At 40.8% G+C, this 20,216-nt stretch overlaps 1 protein-coding gene across 3 annotated transcripts in view; it reads left to right on the top strand.

Moving 5' to 3' along the window:
• The first annotated feature begins 7,544 nt into the window (after nucleotides 1-7,544).
• Nucleotides 7,545-20,216, top strand: part of PIK3CG (phosphatidylinositol-4,5-bisphosphate 3-kinase catalytic subunit gamma) — a 33,075-nt gene continuing 20,403 nt past the window's right edge. The window contains exons 1-4 of one of the 3 annotated variants that reach the window (XM_014275984.3): nucleotides 7,545-7,684; nucleotides 13,446-15,461; nucleotides 19,559-19,624; nucleotides 19,730-19,955. In XM_014275984.3, coding sequence (XP_014131459.2) covers nucleotides 13,458-15,461; nucleotides 19,559-19,624; nucleotides 19,730-19,955 — 2,296 coding nt within the window. In that variant the 5' untranslated portion in view covers nucleotides 7,545-7,684; nucleotides 13,446-13,457. Of the gene's footprint in view, nucleotides 7,685-12,067; nucleotides 12,090-12,112; nucleotides 12,257-13,445; nucleotides 15,462-19,558; nucleotides 19,625-19,729; nucleotides 19,956-20,216 lie in introns of those variants that run through there. The other 2 variants (XM_074540054.1, XM_026790329.2) reach the window with 2 other exon arrangements.

Here is a 20,216-nt window from a genome sequence, read left to right as displayed (position 1 = left end):
TAAGGCTGGAAAACAGGGTAATGCCGAGTTCCTTTGAAATGACTGCCAACACAAACACTGCTACCATTGCACGTGTACCCTCTGTGCACAAAATCAGATCCTTTCTGGACCTTCAGTGTTCTTGGCTCCACACTTTTCAACCTTAACTACATGGAACCCTAAAATATATTTATTCTTGTGGCACCCCTCAATGGACCATGCAGCACCTAAATAATTCTTTTGTTAAGAATGCATTGTATTGTCATGAGCCTCCATACATTTTATCTACCATGAGTTTCAGTGAGGTTAGTTCATGGTACTCACCTCACAGATACCAGAGCATCACAGGCTAAATCTGGGATTTCAGATCAATCAGCTTTTGATGTGCCTTCACTCTTAGCAGAGGGATACTGCTCTGAATGTCTTGCTGTTTATCCAGGTGAAACTGACTTAACTCAGCCAACACTGTTCTTTTCTGAGCTTTTAACATGCCCAGTTAATTCATGTACTGAACAGTCAAGCCATGGTCCTCTGGGTTGCTCCCCCTCATTGGCAACCTCCTGGGTGCAAAAACTGATCTCCTAAACTCCCAGCAACACCTTTTCAAATGTTCCTCTCATCTACAATCATTGTGATGCCAATTACTTGAAACAGAGGCAAAACCAATGAAAAATAAGAATCCAAGTGTGGTTGCCCCCTCCAGTGCTCAGCCCGTCAAGATGACAGAATCACTAAACTCTTCTGGGCTTCACTTTTTCATAGAAGTCCAAGAAGCCCCATTCAGAGATGTTGGAGCCCAAGGGACCACGTAGTCCTGTGTCAGCAGGTCACCCTTCCCCAGGGAAGCTCTGTAGCACTGATCCTCATTCAGAAGGACCATCTTCCCACCATATCTGCAGCCACTCCTCAGGGGCAGGTCCTACAGGGCCTGCTATCCCAGTACCAGCAACCTCTGTGCCTAAAACAAGCTCTGCTATGTATTTTGTAGTAACTGCTTTGGAGGGATTTTCAAAATGCAGTCTTCAAAGTCACTCATTCATCTGTGTTTGTTACACATCCGCAATATCAATAATTTCTCTAGGGTGTGGTGTTGTCCTCTTTCTCTGGATATAGCAGGACCTTCTACACATTTATTTTATTTTCTTCTCTTGAATGAAATCCAGAAAGAGTCCAAAGCCAATCTGGAGTATTTTGAATCATCTGAGATCAGAAAGGAAATACCATTCTAGGGTCCTCCCATGTGTTCCTCATCTCTATACACTTATTCATAACAACCTACCACACCCTTTTAGGGTACTGTTGTACTTTGGAAAGACTGCAGCATCTGTTCTATCTAGAACTAGGTTACTCTCTCCAAGAAGGAAAATCACACCATCTCAGCTAAATCATTTTGTTGTTGGAGACACAAGGGGAAAATACTGGGAAAGAACATCAGCTTCCCAGAGAAGAACAATTGCTCCCTGCTGGGATGAAACACAAGGCTTCTGCATGTCTGCCTCATTATGTGAATTTAGGAAGACTTCCAGTAGCTTCTGAAATGCATCAAAGAAATTCTGAATGTTGTTCATGAAATTATTATTGTGGGCTATGTCTGTTCAGTCACTGACAGCCAGATGAACAAGTATAAAGAGATCCAGCTCAACGCCCTCCCTGTTTTCAGCCACACAGGTGCTGCAGGCAAGCTGGCCTAACTTCAACAATGTACTTGGGGTTGGTGTTCTACATGCCCTGGAAAACATGATCTGGCCAACTGACTTATTTTAACTTTAGAAATAGGAGATATTAAAGGTTTCTATCACACCTAAGTAGTGTAGCAGGTATTCAGCTGGTATGTGAGGTGACTCTGAGTCATGGTGCAGAGACTGATATTGCTACATTCCCTTTGAGTTTTGGGGTGAAGAACTGCAACCCAAAGTGTGGATCAAGGGAGAATAAAGCACATCTTACTTTGTGGAGAGTGTGAAGTTCAGGCTCTGACTGGCACTTTGCAGCAGTTACTGCCTTCCACAAATGACTGGGATACATCCCTTCCAAACTGGCCTTAGTTACCATGTCCTCCCCTGCAGAATGGCTCAGGCTTCAAGCTATGAAATACTGAAGAGGCTTTGCAAAACTTTGCTGGAGATGTCTGGCTTTCCACTGCTAGCAGGAAAATTTGCATTTCATAGATAATGCAATATTTGTGATGGTAACTCAGGGAATACTGAAATACATGGGATGTCTGGCAATACCAGCTGTTCTATCATGGCTATATTTCCATGTTTGTCTTTAACCACCTCTGGCTGACATAGAAAATGGACAGCCATCTATTCAGACCAAACTGACACATGAAGAAGCATTAATATCCATAACATAATGCTGTCCTCATTTTTTGTGTAAGGGTTGACACTTCCCATGTGGAAAGTTTGGTTCACAGCTTTTCTCAGCTTTCTTTCTAGGAAGGAAATATACAAAGTTCCAGGACTGAAAATGGCTTTTACTCTTCATGGCTGTGCTGGTTGGCAAGGCTTTGTTTTGTCTGTAAAGCCAGAGGCTCTATATTCCAATCTGAGGACAGGTGTTTATCTAGCAAAGCTGCCACTATAATGAGGCACCAGCTCCAGTGGATGGAGTGTTGTCACAGATGTGAACCCAGCATCCCAACAGGATTCCCAGCTCCCAGACAGGATCCCCAGCCTCCTCCTGAAACAGACCTGCCACAGGTTTCCTGTACAAGGGATTCGGCAGGGTGGAATGAAAATGAAATTAATGGAATGAATTGGAATGAAATCCTGTTGTTCAGTCCCCAAAATCCCTTCAGATGTGGTGATCTGGACACTGTTAAGGCCACCTGTTAAAATTTAAAGCTGTTGGAGAAGATTAAGGGTATGTTTCCAGAAAGGACCATGCTGGGAAGGAGCTTTCTTTGTAGCCAGTTTTGTATTCAACTAAACTCTGTGGAACAAATAGATCTCTTTAAATATCTTTTTAGTATTCCTGAGTATTATGACAGCTGATCAAGTAGCCTGGGGGGGTGCCTGAAACTCTGGTAAGGAACACATTTCTGTCTAAAGGATATGTTGCTTTAATATACAGAGAGAGGCAAGGAGGTAATTCAAGGAGAAATAATTTTACATTTCTCATTTACGAGAACAAAAATACAGAAATCCTCTGATAAAACTCTAGCCTTACATAACTCCTTTGTAGTGCAAACATATTTACCTCCTCACAGACTGAAGATTGCACCAACAAACAAGCAAATTTTTAAAGATTAGGAGCAATAAATATCAGGACAGGAGGGTAGCCCAGCAACACAGTTCAGAGAGCTTGTCTAAAGAAACCTCATAATGTATCAGCAAATTAGACTCATTATTTTTTGTGTCAGAAACTTTCAGAGACTGAAGAATTCTTGTCCGTACCTTATGCTAAAAAGCACTAAATATAATGCTATCAGACTAGAGGCCTTGCTGGTATTGGGAACTCCTTTTCTTTATTTTTCTATTTCTGACCTCTTTCATTTCCTCTGTCATGTCCCAACACCACAAGATGATGCAATATTGCATCACCACCTAATACTGAGACCTCCCTCTATTCGCAGCCATAAAAACTTGTGGGTTTCTCCACGCCTTAAGAATAACCAGTGATCTTAAAGATCTGTTTACACACACTCTGCTACCACAAGTGCATCTCTCTCTGACAAACTCATGTGTGAACAGACAAAAAAAAGACGTTCAAGCCAGTAAGAGGTATTATGAGAGTTTTATATCTCAGCTGAAGTGTGTATGCATGTGGTACAGAGGAAACAGCTTGCACTCCCACCCCTGTGCTTTAAATACCTATTCTGAAGTATAACAGCCTAAATCAGTAAAATGGGAAACAAAGTCTTCAGCAGACGTATCTCAGGCGGCTTCTGAACACCTGCTGTTTCCTGTTTGCAAGCTTAAGGTGTTTGAAGTGAGGGATTTTGTGCAAAGTCTCAACCACTAGGAGCACCAATCTAGTAGGAGGAAAGGAAAGAGTGGGTATTTCTTGGAGGAGATGGGAAAGAGATAGGAAAGACTCTTTGTCTTTTCCTTGTTAGAGATTTTCTGGCTCTGCTCTGCCTACAGAGGTTCACAGCAAACATTTCTGGATCAGGCCACAAGGCTTCCTCCATGGCCAGCAGATCTTAAAAATTCCCCTGGACCAAGCTCATGTAGGAGACATCTCAGAGAGGACTTCACTGCCTACAGAGGGATGCAGACAGAGCCCAGCCTTAATGTGCTCTTCTGCATCCCCCTATTTCCCCAAAGGATTCTCCTGCTTCCCCAAGCAATGACCCAGAGCCAGCAGTAGAGCTGCCTTTCCCACGACATAAAGCTGTGAATGGAGGACAGATCTGCAGGCAACACTTGTCTGTAAGTGACATCCCTTTCACAAGCAGCTACCATACCTAGAACATGATGCAAAAGCCAAACTAAAATTCAGCTGACTCCTCCTCTCCTTGTTGGCAAGTTATAGCAAGAAGAAAAGCTTATTTTTGATACCAAAGTTACCATGTGATCTTGCATATGGACAAATCAATGACAATGATGTTAATACAACTGATCACATATTTACATGATCAGTTTTCACAGCAGAGCTCTAAAAGAAATGGATTCTGTCAATTTATTTCAAAACCTTCCCTGAATGCATCACAAAGAGTTTACAACACAATTAGAAAATTCCAGCTTATAAATTCCCCAAGAAAGGAGAAGGCTACCTATCATTCCATCAGGATGGACAATGTATCATACAATGGGGTTTTTCCATTTTCTTTACATAGCAAAGCAGTTACAAAACTGAACATAGCTATTGCTGTATTTAGGCAAGTAAGCTTTGACTTTGTTGTACAAGACCTACAAAGCTTCTACATTTAATTTTTTTTCTCTGCTGACAATATTGAAAATAAAAACCAACTCAAAGTATTAGATACTATTTCCTAAATTGCAATGAACCCAGTTTGTCAATGACAACAGAACATTTACATCCAACATATGTCAGTATATAAAGTTGTTGATGAGCATTTAATGTGGTTGTGATTCTTTATCGCTCTTTCTCCACTAAATGACATAAAAACTGATGTTTGACTGTGCAGAGGATGCAAAAGATACCATCTTACATTTTTCAACCTCCAAAACTCCCATTTAAAATCATGACAGCAATTTCTTGTCATATTTTTATTACAGCTGGTAGATAAAGGAAATAATTGCATTTTGACGGCACCCCACAAGATTATATTAGCAAAATGATTGCGTCTTTGCATGACTAATTTTGATTAAATCAGCTTCATTTAAATATCAAATTGCGTTCTTCACCTTTCTTCATTAAGCTATGGTATTCCTGACTGTTTTAAAGTTCTGGTTTTGATATGGTAAAATATGCATTTCAATTTATTCTGCAGGTTGTTCTTGACTAAAAAAAAACAACCAACAAACCAAATGATAATTTATGGGAAAGGTTTTAAGTCTCATTTAGAAATGAACAGGAATAAAATAATGTTAAAATGTGTATTTCTAAAGAATATATAACCTATGAGGAGAGCATCCTCATCTACAGGAAAGTTTGTATTACTTAATTTGCCAGAAAAAGCAATAAGAAAATAAGCTGTATATAGATGAGCTGAAGATTAACTGCAAAAATATAATATTTTATTAACATACTAAATCCTGAAGAGAGCAAGATTTTCAGTTTACCAACCTTTCTTAAATATAATAAGTACAACAATTTATTCTTTCATTGCAAATAACACTACATTGACTTATAGCTATTTTAAAAATGTTATACAATTCTGGCTGAAATCAACACCAAACGTGTCATTTGCTCTAGCCGTAAATTATGCCCTCTATAATTGTCTTTTGACAAATGACAGTTTTTTTATTCAGCTGCTCAAATCTCCATATGTTTGTGCATCCCCAAATAAAGTCCATGGATTTTAACAGGATTAGTCGCCAAACTGGCTACACTTGTGTTCCTGGAGTGATCCATCTGGGGATCCAGCCAAAAACAGCAAAAAAAGACTTCCTATTTTGATAAGGCTTTTAAATGTCTTTTAAAGCGTTCAGTAATGCTGTGCAAAGCTGTACTGCTTTGACAGATATTACCCATTGTACCAGGCAAAAGCAAGCATGAAGTGAGTCTGCACTGTTTCCCCTATGCTGCACACACATCACATGGAAGTTGTTGGAGGTTTTGCTTTCACGTAAAAGGGAACTTGAGGCCAGTACAGTTATTATGATTCCTTAAAGACACAGCTCATTATAATGTATATTCATTTTGAAACAGAGGTTTCTCTTTTCTGCTTCAGGCTGGTACGATTCTTAACACCACGCAATGATATTTTCAGTCAAAAGAACCCATCCATGATATAACAACAATTATCCAACTTTTTATAATAGCATCTGTACATGTAACATAGTCATTATTTCCTTCTGGTATTGTCTTTCTATGGAAGTTAAGAATATGTATCTAGAAAAATCACAATAATTTTTAAAGTCTTTGCGGCAACTTAGGGTCTTGTAGAGTGTTCTCTGAAGATGTAACCTTATGCGAGCATAGCTTTCAGAGCAAGTGTGTGTGCTCTGTGCCATACAGAGCTCACCTGTGAATCTCATTGAAAGATCTGGGTCAAAAAAAAAAAGTCTCAGCATAATCATGGAAAGAGTTGCTGTTCACTCTGAAGAAGAGCTGTGGAGACAGAAACACTCAGCTCCATTCAGAGCCAAACAGACAGCAGCCTGAATGAGGAAAGAGTGGTGAGGGGGAGTTGTTTGTTTGTTTGAATTCAATGTGAATAGTTATGCCTGAGCTGCAGTTGGAGTCTGGCACCGTAAGGCTGATGAATTAATCCTCCTGCTGTGGGCAGCCTTGGCAAAGCCTTGGCTGGAATACTACTATGTCCAGTTTTGAGTAGTGCTTTCCAAAAAAAAAAAAGTGGCCCAATTGGCAAGAACCCGGAGGCAAGCTACAGGAATCACAGGAGGTCTAAGGAACATGACCTAAAAAGGGAGATCCAGGACTGCCCGTCTGGAGATGGAAAAATAGTAGAAAAAGTTAACACAGCAAATTCAAACAAGAAAGTAGTTGGAGGGAAGGGAGGAAGAAAACGCCCTAACTGAATAAGAGGAATAAGACAAGCAAGATGCTCAGTCTGTAGGACGAGAAGCTGGAGTAGGTTGCCTTCTCCAGGGGTTTTCAAGGCCACTTCAGGCCAACTAACTTGGCCCTGCCCTGAGGTGTGGGGCTGAAGGAGCTGTCAGGGCTGGCCGGGCAGCCGGGGGTCGCTGCAGGAGTGCCATGGGCAAGCCGGCCGTGGGGCCCTGGGCAAGGAGCACCTCAGGAAGCTGCGCCCAGGGAGGTTTCGCTGCCGGAGCTGACACCGGGACACGTCCTGCGTGCCTTGTGCTGACCGAGCCTCACCGCGGCCGCAGCGCTTGCACCCCAGCTGAGGGTCCGTCCGTGCGCGCTCCGGCCGATGCGGCCGGGTCGGGCCGGGCCGGGCCCGGGTGCCCGGGGCGGCGGCGGAGCCGGGCGGGGCGGGGAGGCCCCGCTGCCGGTTCCCTTTTTGCCCGGCGTGTGATTGGCGGCGGCTGCGGAGCTGCCTCTGCCGCCGGCTATGGAGCCTCCCCGCCGGCCCCCGGCCCGCGCCGCTTCCTGCTGAGGGAAACACCTGTCCGGAGCCGGGGCCGGAGCCGGGGCCGCCGCTGCGGTGAGTAGCTCCGCGCCGGGGGCAGCGGGGGTCGCGGCGGATCCCGCCCCGGGCCGGCGCTGCCCGAGGCCCGGGCTCGCAGGTGGTGCCGCGGCTCCGCTCCCCGCTCCGGCCGCGGGCGGACCCGCCCCGGCCCCGCGCCCGCCACAGGGCGCCCCCGGCCCCGGCAGCCCCGGCGGGGCGGGGGGACGAGGTTCGCCCTCCTGCGGGCGGCGCCGGCCGCCATCTCTGGGCCGGGGCGGTGGGCCGGGGGCGGGAGCGAAGGAAGGAGGGAGGGAGTCGGCCCCGGCCCCCGGCGCCTCCCGTGCCCCGTGCGCGGAGCCCCTTCCGCAGGGTGTGCTGCTGGCCGGGGGCGCCCCGCGGTCCCCGCCGCAGCCGGCACTGCCGAGCCCCCCGTGCTGCCCCGTCCCCCGTGCTGCCCGGTCCCTCGCGGCCTTGGTCCCGCCTCACGTCATGGCCCGAACAGGAGTTAACGAGTTTGGTGCCAAACCCGCTGAGGAAGCGGAACGGTGAATGGAACAATGCCAAGTGAAGGATTTCAGTAGACAGTTCTCTCGAGTTTTGAGATCAGTTAGTCAGCTACGCTACAACACGGCTTTTAAACAATAAGTAACTGTTTCCTCATCCAATAAATTTCTTGTGTCTATCTGATGCATGTAGACCATGAAACCTGTCCACACCACAAGCCCTTGAAATAATAGCTGAGGGCATTCAGGAGTTGCTGGTGTAGATTAGATCACAGAGTTAAAAAGCAGTGTTGGAAAACCGAGAACGAGTTGACAGGCACTGTCTAAATAGTGTGTCCTGGCAGAAACAATAGCAGCGATCTCTGGGTTTTAAAACTCTGCGAAGTGTTCTTCCAAGGTGGATTACTTTGAGATTACTAATACATCACTTGTGTAACCCCAGTCAACTTTGCCAAAATTCTTACCTAAATTTACCGAATCGGCTAGGAGTTACTGTTTGTCCCAGGAGCCCCGAATAGATAACTCATATAGAAACTAAAGGTGGTGAAGGCAGGGCATCCTGAAAATGCTATAATTGCTGTCTGTAATTGCAGTCTGAATGACTCCCCAGCCTCCCGACCAGGCTGTGTCTGCTGGCTCATATACTTTTGATGAGGAACGTGGCTGCATTACCTGTGAGGTTTACTTGCTAATGGGAACCTGCACTGATTTATTTCCCATTAGAACTTGTAGTTGTTAGAGGATCTGACAAAGAAACTGAGTCAAGGTATTTTGTTGTTGTGTTCACACTTGAAATGTTGGCGCTGTATCTTACCTGTGAAGTTCAGCACTGGATCGCTGCAGATGTAGGGAAGATGTACTCCTGTCCAGCAAGTGGAAAATCATCTCCTGCTACACAGCAGTGTGGGGAAGTAGATGCTCCAAGGAAGGCTGCTTGGAAAACGTTGAATCTTGTCATAGTAATTTTGGTTTTTAAAATTTATCTTTCAAGTGAACTTTGTCCAAAACTGTGAATATAAGCTTTAGTGTTGTATTTACATAAGCATGCACAAGGTAATTCTAACTCTGGTAGAGAGTGCTTATTTTCTTGAAAGTTAAGTTGTCTGGGATGGGGTTCACACTAAAGTGAAAAGAATAATTTGAAATAAGGTTTTTGCATGATGGATTAAAACAGAAGCAGGAGCTAATACAGAATAAGCATGATAGTAACTGGTGGAATTCTAACATAGTCTTAACAGGGCAGTCAAGATTGACAGCTATCCTAATTTTTTTGTAGCCAAATAAGTACTACATCATAATACTACATTGTCTTTTTAAAGTACCTTTCAGCCAGTTTTTTCAAATAATTTAATGACTTTACTCATTAGAGTATCTCTTAATCCTGCTGTGAATCATGTTTCAGTCTCAGTTATGCTTAACTGTACTGGCTCCATTCCCTTTCCTTCTCTTCCATCACTGCCCAACCACTCCTGCAAGTGTTGAGTCAGATAAAGGAACTAATCCAGCTGAAAATTAACAAATTTTTTGCTGGTTTTGTTATGATTGGGTTGCTGACCTGAGTGATGAGATAGGAACACAATGGAGACAAAGGGAAAACTGGTTGCTTGTCTTAGTTACCCTTTACAGGCTCATCTTTTCCTTCTCCATTGGACCCCATCAGGATTTTTAGACTAGTAGGACAGTTCTTGTAATACAGGAATATTCAGGATTGAGGAGGCTCATTAGAATTAGAAATAAAACAGAGTGATTTTTTTCCCTTTTTTTGGGGTGTTGTTGCAGTAGAATTCTTGAAGTATCAATACTGTAGGTAAAGCTTAGGCATGACTAAGGTTTTAGGAACTTGATGTGAAATGATTTTTCATTATAAATATCAAAGTTTTATTGTTCATGTACATGAGGAAATGTGGTTTTGCCAATGGATTAGCAGGCAATGGATACAATTTGGTGTCACCATAAGAATGGATCATTGCAGAGACAGATGAGAGACAGCTGTCGCTCCAAGAACTGCCTTCTGAAGCTGAGGAAAAGGGATCAGAGCAGAACTGGGGATGGATATTGGGTTGGAATGGATTAGCCATTACAGGTCACAGCCCAAATGAATGCAGGAGAAAAGACAGCCTAGTAAGGTCAAGGCAGCTACAGAAGTGCCACACATTTTTGTGCTGTGTCTGATGCAAATTGTGGGGGGATATCTGAACCCACAGAAGTGTTGCTCTACCTGCCTTTGTAAGTGGATGAGAGTGTGAAAGAATTGCATTCACTGAGAAATGTACAGGTCTGCTGCATGATGAAGAGATGCTGCCTTTGCTTGTCTTGCTGGCCTTGATCTATGGAGTAGTGGTAGAAAAGCTGTTTGTATGTATGTATGTTTGAAGAATTAATCCTTAAGTGCATGACTCAAGGAGCAGGCTGAGGACATTTTAAACCACAAGGTTTTCCTAGATCTGCAGAACCCAATGAAAATGAAATGACTCTAGGTTTAGTTAATGGGGCAGCACAATGACTTTTAGAGGAAGGACTCTGCAAAAAATCTGTATAGCCTGTTGGTGTGAAAAAAAAACCTTAATACTAGTTTCTTATGTCTAAATGAAGAGAAAAATATGACTACATTGTATTTTAAAATTGAGATGAGAGAGGAGCTCAGTGTGTAATGCTGAGATGCCACAAAGGCTGTGACTGATAAATGCTGACAGGCTGAATGTGGGTGGAGCGTGAGTTTTGGAGGTGTCTTGGCCAGGATGGGTAGATTTCATGTCAGCAACAAAATGTTCAGGATAACTTCACCACTACCTTAAGAAAATTCAAATACTGGCTTTAAAAGATAGAGGGATCTGAGATAGAGTGTGTTTTCCCCAAACTGACATTCTGAGAAAAATAACCTCTAAAAAGAGAAGATCTTAGCTGACAAACAGAGTGATGTTCAGAGAGAGAAGAGCTGTGTCAGTGGTGGAGGTATTTTCTGCTTTTTAATCTTGGCAGAGTGTTAATCAAGCTTGGCATGTTGGAGGCAGGTAAGATACTGTCAGGATTTTTTGCCAATACAGAAGGAGGGGTTATTTTTCACATTTTTATAAAAATGTGTCTTATAAATAGGAAACATGCATATGTTAAAAAAAAAGGCACTTCACTGTTGGTAGACAACCTTCCAGTTGTTTCATTTTTTTTCCCTCCTTTTCAAGACTCCTCATTTTGCATAATATCCACCACTGTAGGATTTGTACTGCTGGTTGCTCTTCAAAAGATCAGTATTTCACTGGAAAAGTCAAAAGCAAAAAGGATGAAATTAGAGAGTTTTCTGTCTTTTCTTTCTGTTTTGTACATGTTTTCCATAGTAGTTTTTTTTCTGTGGGGATTATTTTTTTTTACTAAAAGAACAGCACCTCAGGTTGTAATTAACCACAAGAATTAGGTTCTCCTGAATGTAAATTCACCATTTCTAGTAGATTTCACTGTGTGTTTGTAATCATAAATGAATGAGTTAAAGATATTTGGGGTAAGGCTGCCCAGTAGTTCTGCTGCTGAGGTTACCATGCAAGATCCTTGGCATATACAATCTCTAGGAGATGCTTGTATGGAGACTGGGTTAAAAAGCTCTAGTGAATTTAAGTTGGGAGTCCTTAAATGGCTATCACCATGCAAATAAAAATAATGCAACATTGCATATTTAGTTGTCTTTTATCTAAAATTTGTATTTAATTCTTTTGGGAGTTAATCTCTTAAAAATATATTTGGTTTAAATATCTTATTTGAATTAATTAAATTTATTGCCAAGATGATTCTTGGCTATTTTTAAAAGGTTCTAAATATGTCTTCTGTACGTGTGTGTTAAATTTATGTACTGTTGGTGTGTTTTTACTGTTGTAACAGGAAAAGCATTCTGACTTCTTTTAAAATGAGCAATCATATGTATAATCAACTTGGTTAAAACTTCCTTCCTGGTAAGTGCAGCACTTCCTTTGCATCTGGGTATGAGACCGAGCAAGAAAAGCAGAACAGCTTAAACAAAGAAATCTTTTGTGTGAATGATCTTCCTTAAAAAAATAGGAACTACAAAAATTTAACAAATGAATAATCTTCAGCAATTCAGCCTTGGTTTTATAAACAGGTAATATTTCCTTGTACTTTGTCAATTATAGAGGTGATGTGTCCGCAGTCGCTGCTTTCTGGAACTCAGAAGAATTTTAGTTAGCATGCTATGTTTGAATTTAATCCTTTATATTTTTATCTGCTTCTTTTATTATCTGCTAGGGCATCATTACACTGGCTTTAGTTTTCACCGGCAGTTAAGGATTTTATGTGTAGAAAGTGTTGTTTGGTAAAGAAGTTCAGTATGTTGCTGTAACTTGGCTTGTGCGAGTGCACTCAGTCAGCACTGAACAATTTCCACTTCAACATTAATTCAAACTTCAATAGAGATTAACTCTGGTATAGAGAAACAATACTTTTTGTTTACTGGATGCTGATAAGGTAGGCTACTCATGTTTAATATTGTTTTACTGGTGTTTTAGGTGTGATTTGATGTATAGGGTAATAAATCAGCATCAGCTTGGGAGATTTTTCTTCTGTAACAAACTAATAGTTCATATTGGCAGTGTGTACTTTGAAAATGGATGGATATTATCAGTTTGGGGAATTGATTTATTTAAAAGAAGCACATCTAAGGACACTCGCCATGAATTTAGATGCACTTTAAATATATCTTCAGAAATAGTCCCTGACTTTTGCATCCTAAGGGCTGTTTTTTAGGTTGAAATCCTGATTCCTCATCACTAAAAAGAGAGGCAGAGAAAACTGGGAATAAGCTCATGTCTGTCCAGACTGCAAATAAATTGCTTGTTTTGTTACTTTCTGCCATTCCTGGAGCTCAGTGGGACTGCATTCTATTCATATACAGGAGTGTGCCGTTAGATTTCTGTGAAAACCTACATATGTTAACATCAGCAGCAACAAAACAGATGAGGCAGCAGAAGAGTCAGTGCTTGATCAAATAGAAGCAAGAAGTAATCAATATGGAGATTGCACATTCGAACTGCTTATCCTCAGTAAAATCTGGGCAGGATGTTTAAAACCTCTTTTTTAATTACTTAATCACTGGAGAGTTGGTTCGAGGTTTTTTATTTATATTTGGTATTGAATTGAATAGGTTGTGTCTGAAGTGGTTCATGTAAATCAAGTATTTGTGACCAGAAATTAAGGGGAAGTGGAAATATAAAAAATGTATATGAAAAGTTAAAAAGTAAGAGAAAAGATAAATGTAAATGAGAAAGTAATGAAGTAATTGTATGTTTTGCTAGATTTCTTCTGGCATGGAGTTGGGGGATCATGAACAGCCCGTTGTTATGAGAGACGAAAACAAACGAAGGAGAAGAAGAATGAAACCTCATTGTACATCGAGTAGTTTTTCATCCATGGAACTGATACCCATTGAGTTCATTTTACCTACAAGCAATAAACACACGAAAGCACCAGAAATGATGTTACTTGAAATAGCTGGCAACTGTACGGTGGAGCAAATGAAGGCACAGGTTTGGATGCGTGCAATAGAGACGAGTCAAACCACAGACTTCTACCATGCATTCACCCCTGATCAGTTTATTCTGCAGTATCAGAAGAAAGGGCAATGGTATGAAATTTATGATAAACATCAAGTGTTACAGACATTGGACTGCATACTGTACTGGAAGGTGTTACAGAAGAAGGTAGGCAAGATCTATGTTGTCCAGAAACAAAAACCATCAGAAGAAGTTCAGGAATTTCAGCGGCAACTTAATGATTTGATTGGTTATGATGTCACTGATGTAAGCAATGTACATGATGATGAACTAGAATTTACCCGGCGCAGATTAGTCACTCCACGAATGATAGAGGTAGCCTGCAGAGATCCTAAATTATATGCAATGCACCCATGGACTACATCTAAGCCACTCCCAGAATATTTATTTAAAAAGATCACTAATAATAATATTTTCATAGTCATACATAGAGGAACGACTAGTCAGAAAATTAAAGTGTCAATAGATGACACTCCAGATATGATTCTCCAGAGCTTTTTCACAAAAATGGCAAAGAAAAAGTCTTTGATGGATATTCCTGAAGATCACAGTGAACTGGATTTTGTTCTCAGGATTTGTGGCAGAGATGAGTACATTACTGGAGAGACACCAATCAAAGATTTTCACTGGATAAGACAGTGCCTTAAGAATGGGGAAGAAATCCACCTTGTCCTTGACAATCCCCCAGACCCGAATGAAGATGAGGTTCAGAAGGAGGAATGGCCCTTGGTGGATGATTGTACAGGAGTTACAGGGTATCATGAACAATTGACAATAGATGGAAAAGATCATGAGAGAGTCTTCACTATCTCTTTGTGGGATTGTAATAGGAAATTTAGAGTGAAAATAATTGGCATTGATATCCCAGTTTTACCAAGAAATACTGATCTTACTGTGTTTGTAGAGGCTAATATTCAACATGGGCAGCAGCTCCTTTCACAGAGAAGAACTTCATCAAAGCCCTTTACTGAGGAGGTTCTATGGAATATTTGGTTGGAGTTTGATATCAAAATCAAGGATTTGCCTAAAGGAGCACTCCTGAATCTTCAGATATACTGTGGCAAAGCACAGGGACCATCTGCAAAGACAAACCTTCAGTCACATGAATCCTCCAACTCTGATGCAAAATACAAAACCCAGCTTCTCTATTATGTAAATCTTTTGCTGATAGATCACCGTTTCTTGCTACGATGTGGGGAGTATGTGCTCCACATGTGGAAAATTCCTGGTAAGGGGGAAGAACAAGGAAGTATAAATGCAGACAAACTCACATCAGCAACTAACCCAGATAAAGAAAACTCAATGGCTATCTCTATTGTGCTGGACAAATACTGTCACCCGATTGCCTTGCCCAAGCACAGGATATCATCAGACCCCCAGGGGGACAGGACCCGAGCTGAAATGCCCAACCAGCTCCGCAAGCAACTTGAAGAGATCATAGCAACTGACCCACTTAATCCACTTTCTCCAGAGGACAAAGAACTGTTGTGGCACTTTAGATATGAGAGCATAAAGCACCCCAAGGCATATCCTAAGCTGCTTAGCTCTGTGAAATGGGGACAACAAGAAATAGTGGCCAAAACATACCAGTTGCTAGCTAAAAAAGAGGCTTGGGATCAGAGCACTTTAGATGTTGGACTCACAATGCAACTTCTGGACTGTAACTTTTCAGATGAAAATGTCCGAGCAATGGCAGTTCAAAAACTGGAAAGTTTAGAAGATGATGATGTTCTTCATTATCTTTTACAGCTTGTGCAGGTAAGGTGTATTTGCATTCCTGAACTCTGCCTTCCAGGAATATAATTGCATTACCCAATAATTTGCATTTCCCATTTTAGCAGGTCTTGTTAGTATTCCTTAGTTTTGAAGTCTTTGGTGTTTTGTCAAAGCAGTGGTAGTAACCAGATTAATGTAAAATACACTTTCCTATTTTTTGTCTTTTGCCTTTGTTGATGTTTTTGTGGAAGCATTGCCTTCTGTCTTAAAAATTTTACCTTGTGTTTACAGCAGTAAGATTTTCTGGGAATTGTTAATGCCAGCACAGCTATGATGGGAATAAATCCTAACTGTGCTGTCTGTAATCCTGTTCATGTTGGGTTTGAATCACACAGCTCTCAAGAGTTGTTGACTGACTTTACTGATAGTTTATGAAGAGTGTAGATAGAAAGAAAATAAATGCAGATGTTGACATGGGCAAGGCCTGAAGCAAAATCTGGGGTTGGGTTTTAGGTCAAGAACGCCAGTGTAGTTACTCACTATGTTGCAGTGACTTCAGTCTTGTGCTGTTAAGAGGAGCAAATTCATCTAGGAACTCCCCCCTCCAAACTTTTGAAAGTAGCTCAAGAGCTGGTAGGACTACATACTAAGATTAAGTCCTTCTGGAATTTTGGGTACAAAATTGTGGTTCTAATGGCAAAGGATCATTGTTGTATAGATCTAAAGCACTTTGTGTGTACATCAGCCGGATCAAACATTGGGAAGGTTTATATCAGTTACACAAGAAGCTTGGTTTGGTTGCTTTTCTCCCAAAACGATGCCATCAGTTGGCAGTGTCAAAGTCTCTGGTGTCTGATGGAAGGTATAACCTTGTATTTTTCCTGGTAAGCACAGCCTCTGGAGCCAGGTGGGGCTCTGTTTTGCATGGAAAGGCTGGTATCCCTCAGAGCAGGAAATACTTTTTTCAAAGAATCAGAGGACAACATTCAAAATTTAAAAAAAGAAAAAAGGAACTACTGCAGCTGGGGAAGCAGCTTTTTATTTCTGCAGCTTCAGAGAGAGCTCAGAATCCCAGGAAAATGAAGTTAGTATTTCAGATTTTGCTGCACATTGGTAGTGCTTTAAACAAAGCCTTTCTAGCCTTGTCTTTGCTTGTCTGAAGCTGAGGCAGAATTTGTGCACTTCTGCATTAACCAAAGGAGTCGCTGCGGTTACCTCATTGGGCCTCCCACGTTGCTGCTGCTATATATATGCTTGGCTTGTGAGCTTTTGCTGTCTACATGTGGCTCAGCAATTTTTTTCACCTTTTTTTTTTGTATCTAAATTAGGAGTTTGGCGTGATGATTGGTTGCTGTCAGAATGCCTGAGAAAATAGGGGAAATACTGGGGGTTGTTTCCATTTTTATAAAAAAATTGTTTGTTTTCAGGAAGTACAAATCTGGTGAGTTTTAAAAAGAATAAACCTTTCTAACAGTTAAAGAAAATATTGTAGCATGAAATCACAGTGCCTTAACTTCGCTGTGCCATTTTTAGCAAGAGGTGTTGTAAGAAATAATGAGCTTACCATCCTTAAAAATGAAAAACACGCTACATTCCAACTTTTACCTCTCTGCTGCTTTCCCTGTCTTTATTTCTTAGCTAACTATGGAACATGAGCTGTCAGCATTCTGCAGCTAGGTTTTGGTATGACAGTGTATTTAAAATCTACATTTTTCAGAGAATGGATGTCGGCCATTCCTCTGCTCCAGTGGATGCATCTCTTCTGCAAATGGTTGTCACTTTTCAAATGCACACCTTTATGAAGGCTCTGTGGCTTATTTCACTCTGCACAGGATATTCCCATTTTATCCTCTGTAGAGTTAGAAATCAAATATTTTATTTCCCCACAGGTTATTTCTAATAGAAGCAGCCATACCATAAATCAACCTATTGAGCTTCTTATAATGTCTGTTCTTCTGTGTACAGTTGATAAACCATGGATAGGATAGTTAAAATGCAACAAAATTCTTTGTAAGATAAACACTGATGGCTGCATTGCATGTGTATGGTAGTGAGTACACGCAGGTCAGTGCCAGCAGACATGTTTTAATGGCCAGCTTTTATTGTTGCTGTGCAAAAGCTGATATTTGACTTTGTGAAGAAAAAAGGGCTGGATTGTTAAAAATAGTTATCTAAAACATCAGCTCAATAAGGATTGTCGTGATGCATTTTTAAATATTGTTTTATGTTGAAATATATTTGCAAGTTCAATAAGGAGGTTTTGTTTTGAAGTAATGGTTGGTTGTTTGGCTGTATTTCAGTCTTAACTTGTTTTTCAAGGTTATTTGAACATTAGGCAGAGTATATACCAGAGTGAGGTTTATAATAGGCTTTCTTGTAAATGTAAGAAAATCCATTTGAATTTATGTGATAATTATTGCTTTTGGGCACCTTACTGCAGTGAAAATTAATTTTTATTAAAAACCCTTCATACCTCATAATCTCATACACAAAGTAAAAGGATCTATATATTGTTATATTTGTAAATTCTCATTGTCTTTCCTAAATAAGATGATGTTGTTTGGGGATATAAAACAGTACTGCAGACAGTCAAGACAGTTCTTGCAGAATTATGATAGAGGAGAAGGGCAAGTCTGGTGCTTGGCTTTTTTGTCTGTCTGGTGCTTAGCTTTCTTGTCTGTCTCTTAGCCAGCAGCTAGAAAAAAACGTGTCTTTGTGACATTTTCATAAGTTGCTTCATTGGAAATTTGACTCAATTTTTTTTCTTTTGATTAAACCCACAGGATGATTTGCATTTCAGAAATCATGTTGCTATTTTAATAATAAAAATGCAACTATGTGCCACAGTATTTGTAAGAGTTTATAAAACTATGATTTGTTTGATGAATTTAGCAGACCTTTGCTGATGGCTTGGTTGCTTCTTTGCAAGCTGCAGACCACAGTGATCTTGAAAGAGCCATTATATTCTGTTGAATAACTGTTGCTGGAGGTTTGCATACTTTGCTGCTTCTGAAAGCTGAGCATACTACATGCACCCAGCTCTCTGCACATCCCTTTGTTTTCCCCTAATCTCCCTACAGGCTGCTTCCTGGCACTCTATTTCCAGAACCTGAAGCCATTCACCAACCCCCTCAGTCCATGACAGGGATTCTGTGACTCTGATTCATAGATTGTATGCTTCTTATTTCTACTTTGTTGCTGTGGGATATAAGTGCCTACTTTTTTCCACCATTAATCTCAATACAAACCTTCTGTAAGCTTGAATTCCTCAAGCAGCGTGAAAGAATCTGCTGAAAAAATAAGTTGAAGTGGTGAAGTTTCATGGTAGTACCCAGAATCTGGAAGTGTGATGGTTTTCTGGTAGACCAATTCACTTGGTTGTTGGGATGGAGAATAACAACAACAAAAAAATTTCAATACTGGCACTTGAAAATAGTTGTTGACTTTCTCCTCCCACCCCCTTTTTTGGCAGTAGCTTGGAAATGTCTGTGGGCTTGGGTGGAGGGGAGCAGCTTTTGAAGGAGGAAAAATACATCTGTTTTCACAGTCAGTAAAAAAAATGTTCTGGTGAAGTCTTCCTCTTAATTGTACTTCATTATTGTAGGATGTGTATCAGACCTTTCAATCTGTCATTCATTTATGGAATAAAGGCCAGGTAAGTGCTCTGAAAAGCTGCTCCTGTATCCTGTTTTTTTCTGGGGAACCCACCCGTGAATCCTGATGCCCTAGTCTCGAAGTAGTGGATGTTGACCAAAACCCGTATTTTATTATTGAAACATTTAATTTAAGAGCTATTACAAGCACATTATTCCATCTGTCAGTAATCATTTCAAGCATTCTCAGTATCAGTCATACTGCAAGCTGGTTTCTGATCTTGCTGGTTTTTGCCAAGAATGAGATTGCTTTGTGCATATGCTCAGGTTGGACTCTCTGGTTAGAGAGTTGTCACATTAATAATAAACCTGAAAAGAGCCTGTTGCAAACAAAATGTGCTTCTTGAGTCAGACAGAGAAGCCTCAAAAAGACCTGCTTTGTTACACATTTTCTACTCCTGCAGCAGTTTAGATGTCACTGGTTAAGTGTAAGCAGTGGGATCTTAAGTGTGTTAACATCATTTCTTTTATGTTTGTATCACTCAGGCTGTGAAATTTGAGCCATATCATGACAGCGCATTAGCCAGATTTTTGCTGAAACGTGGTTTGAGAGTAAGTACTTCAAAATATAGCCAACTTATGCTAAAGTTGCTGGCATTATTAAAACCATTTGTCAAGAAATGAATGCTAATTTGTAATGTTTTTCTTTACCTGTAGAACAAAAGAATTGGTCACTTCCTGTTTTGGTTCTTAAGAAGCGAAATTGCCCAGTCCATGCACTACCAACAGAGGTTTGCAGTCATCCTTGAAGCCTACCTTAGGGGCTGTGGAAAAGCAATGCTGCACGATTTCATGAAGCAGGTTCAAGTCATTGAATTGCTGCATAAAGTCACAATGGAGATTAAGTCAGTTTCTGCAGAAAAGTATGATGTTACTTCTCAAGGTATTTGCCAACAGGCATTTCTTTGTTGTTAATGTAATTTTTTTCTCTTTGGGTGTGAAAAACTAGGCAGCAAATTGTATTGTTCATTGAGAAAATATAGGGATAAATTGCTGTCAAAGGGCATCATTTTTGCTTGCTTTAAAATGCAAATGTAAGTTAATAATGATTGAACCAGTAATAGATTGTTTGCTCATTTCACCCCAAAAGGGGAAGAATATCAATGTTTTAGTCACCCAGTATTTTCCCAAGCTTCGGCTTATC

The sequence above is a fragment of the Zonotrichia albicollis genome, chromosome 4, assembly GCF_047830755.1.
Source record: "Zonotrichia albicollis isolate bZonAlb1 chromosome 4, bZonAlb1.hap1, whole genome shotgun sequence".
Lineage (NCBI taxonomy): Eukaryota > Metazoa > Chordata > Aves > Passeriformes > Passerellidae > Zonotrichia > Zonotrichia albicollis.
The sequence above is the reverse complement of the archived record's forward strand: the minus strand, read 5'-3'. Positions and strand labels throughout refer to the sequence as shown.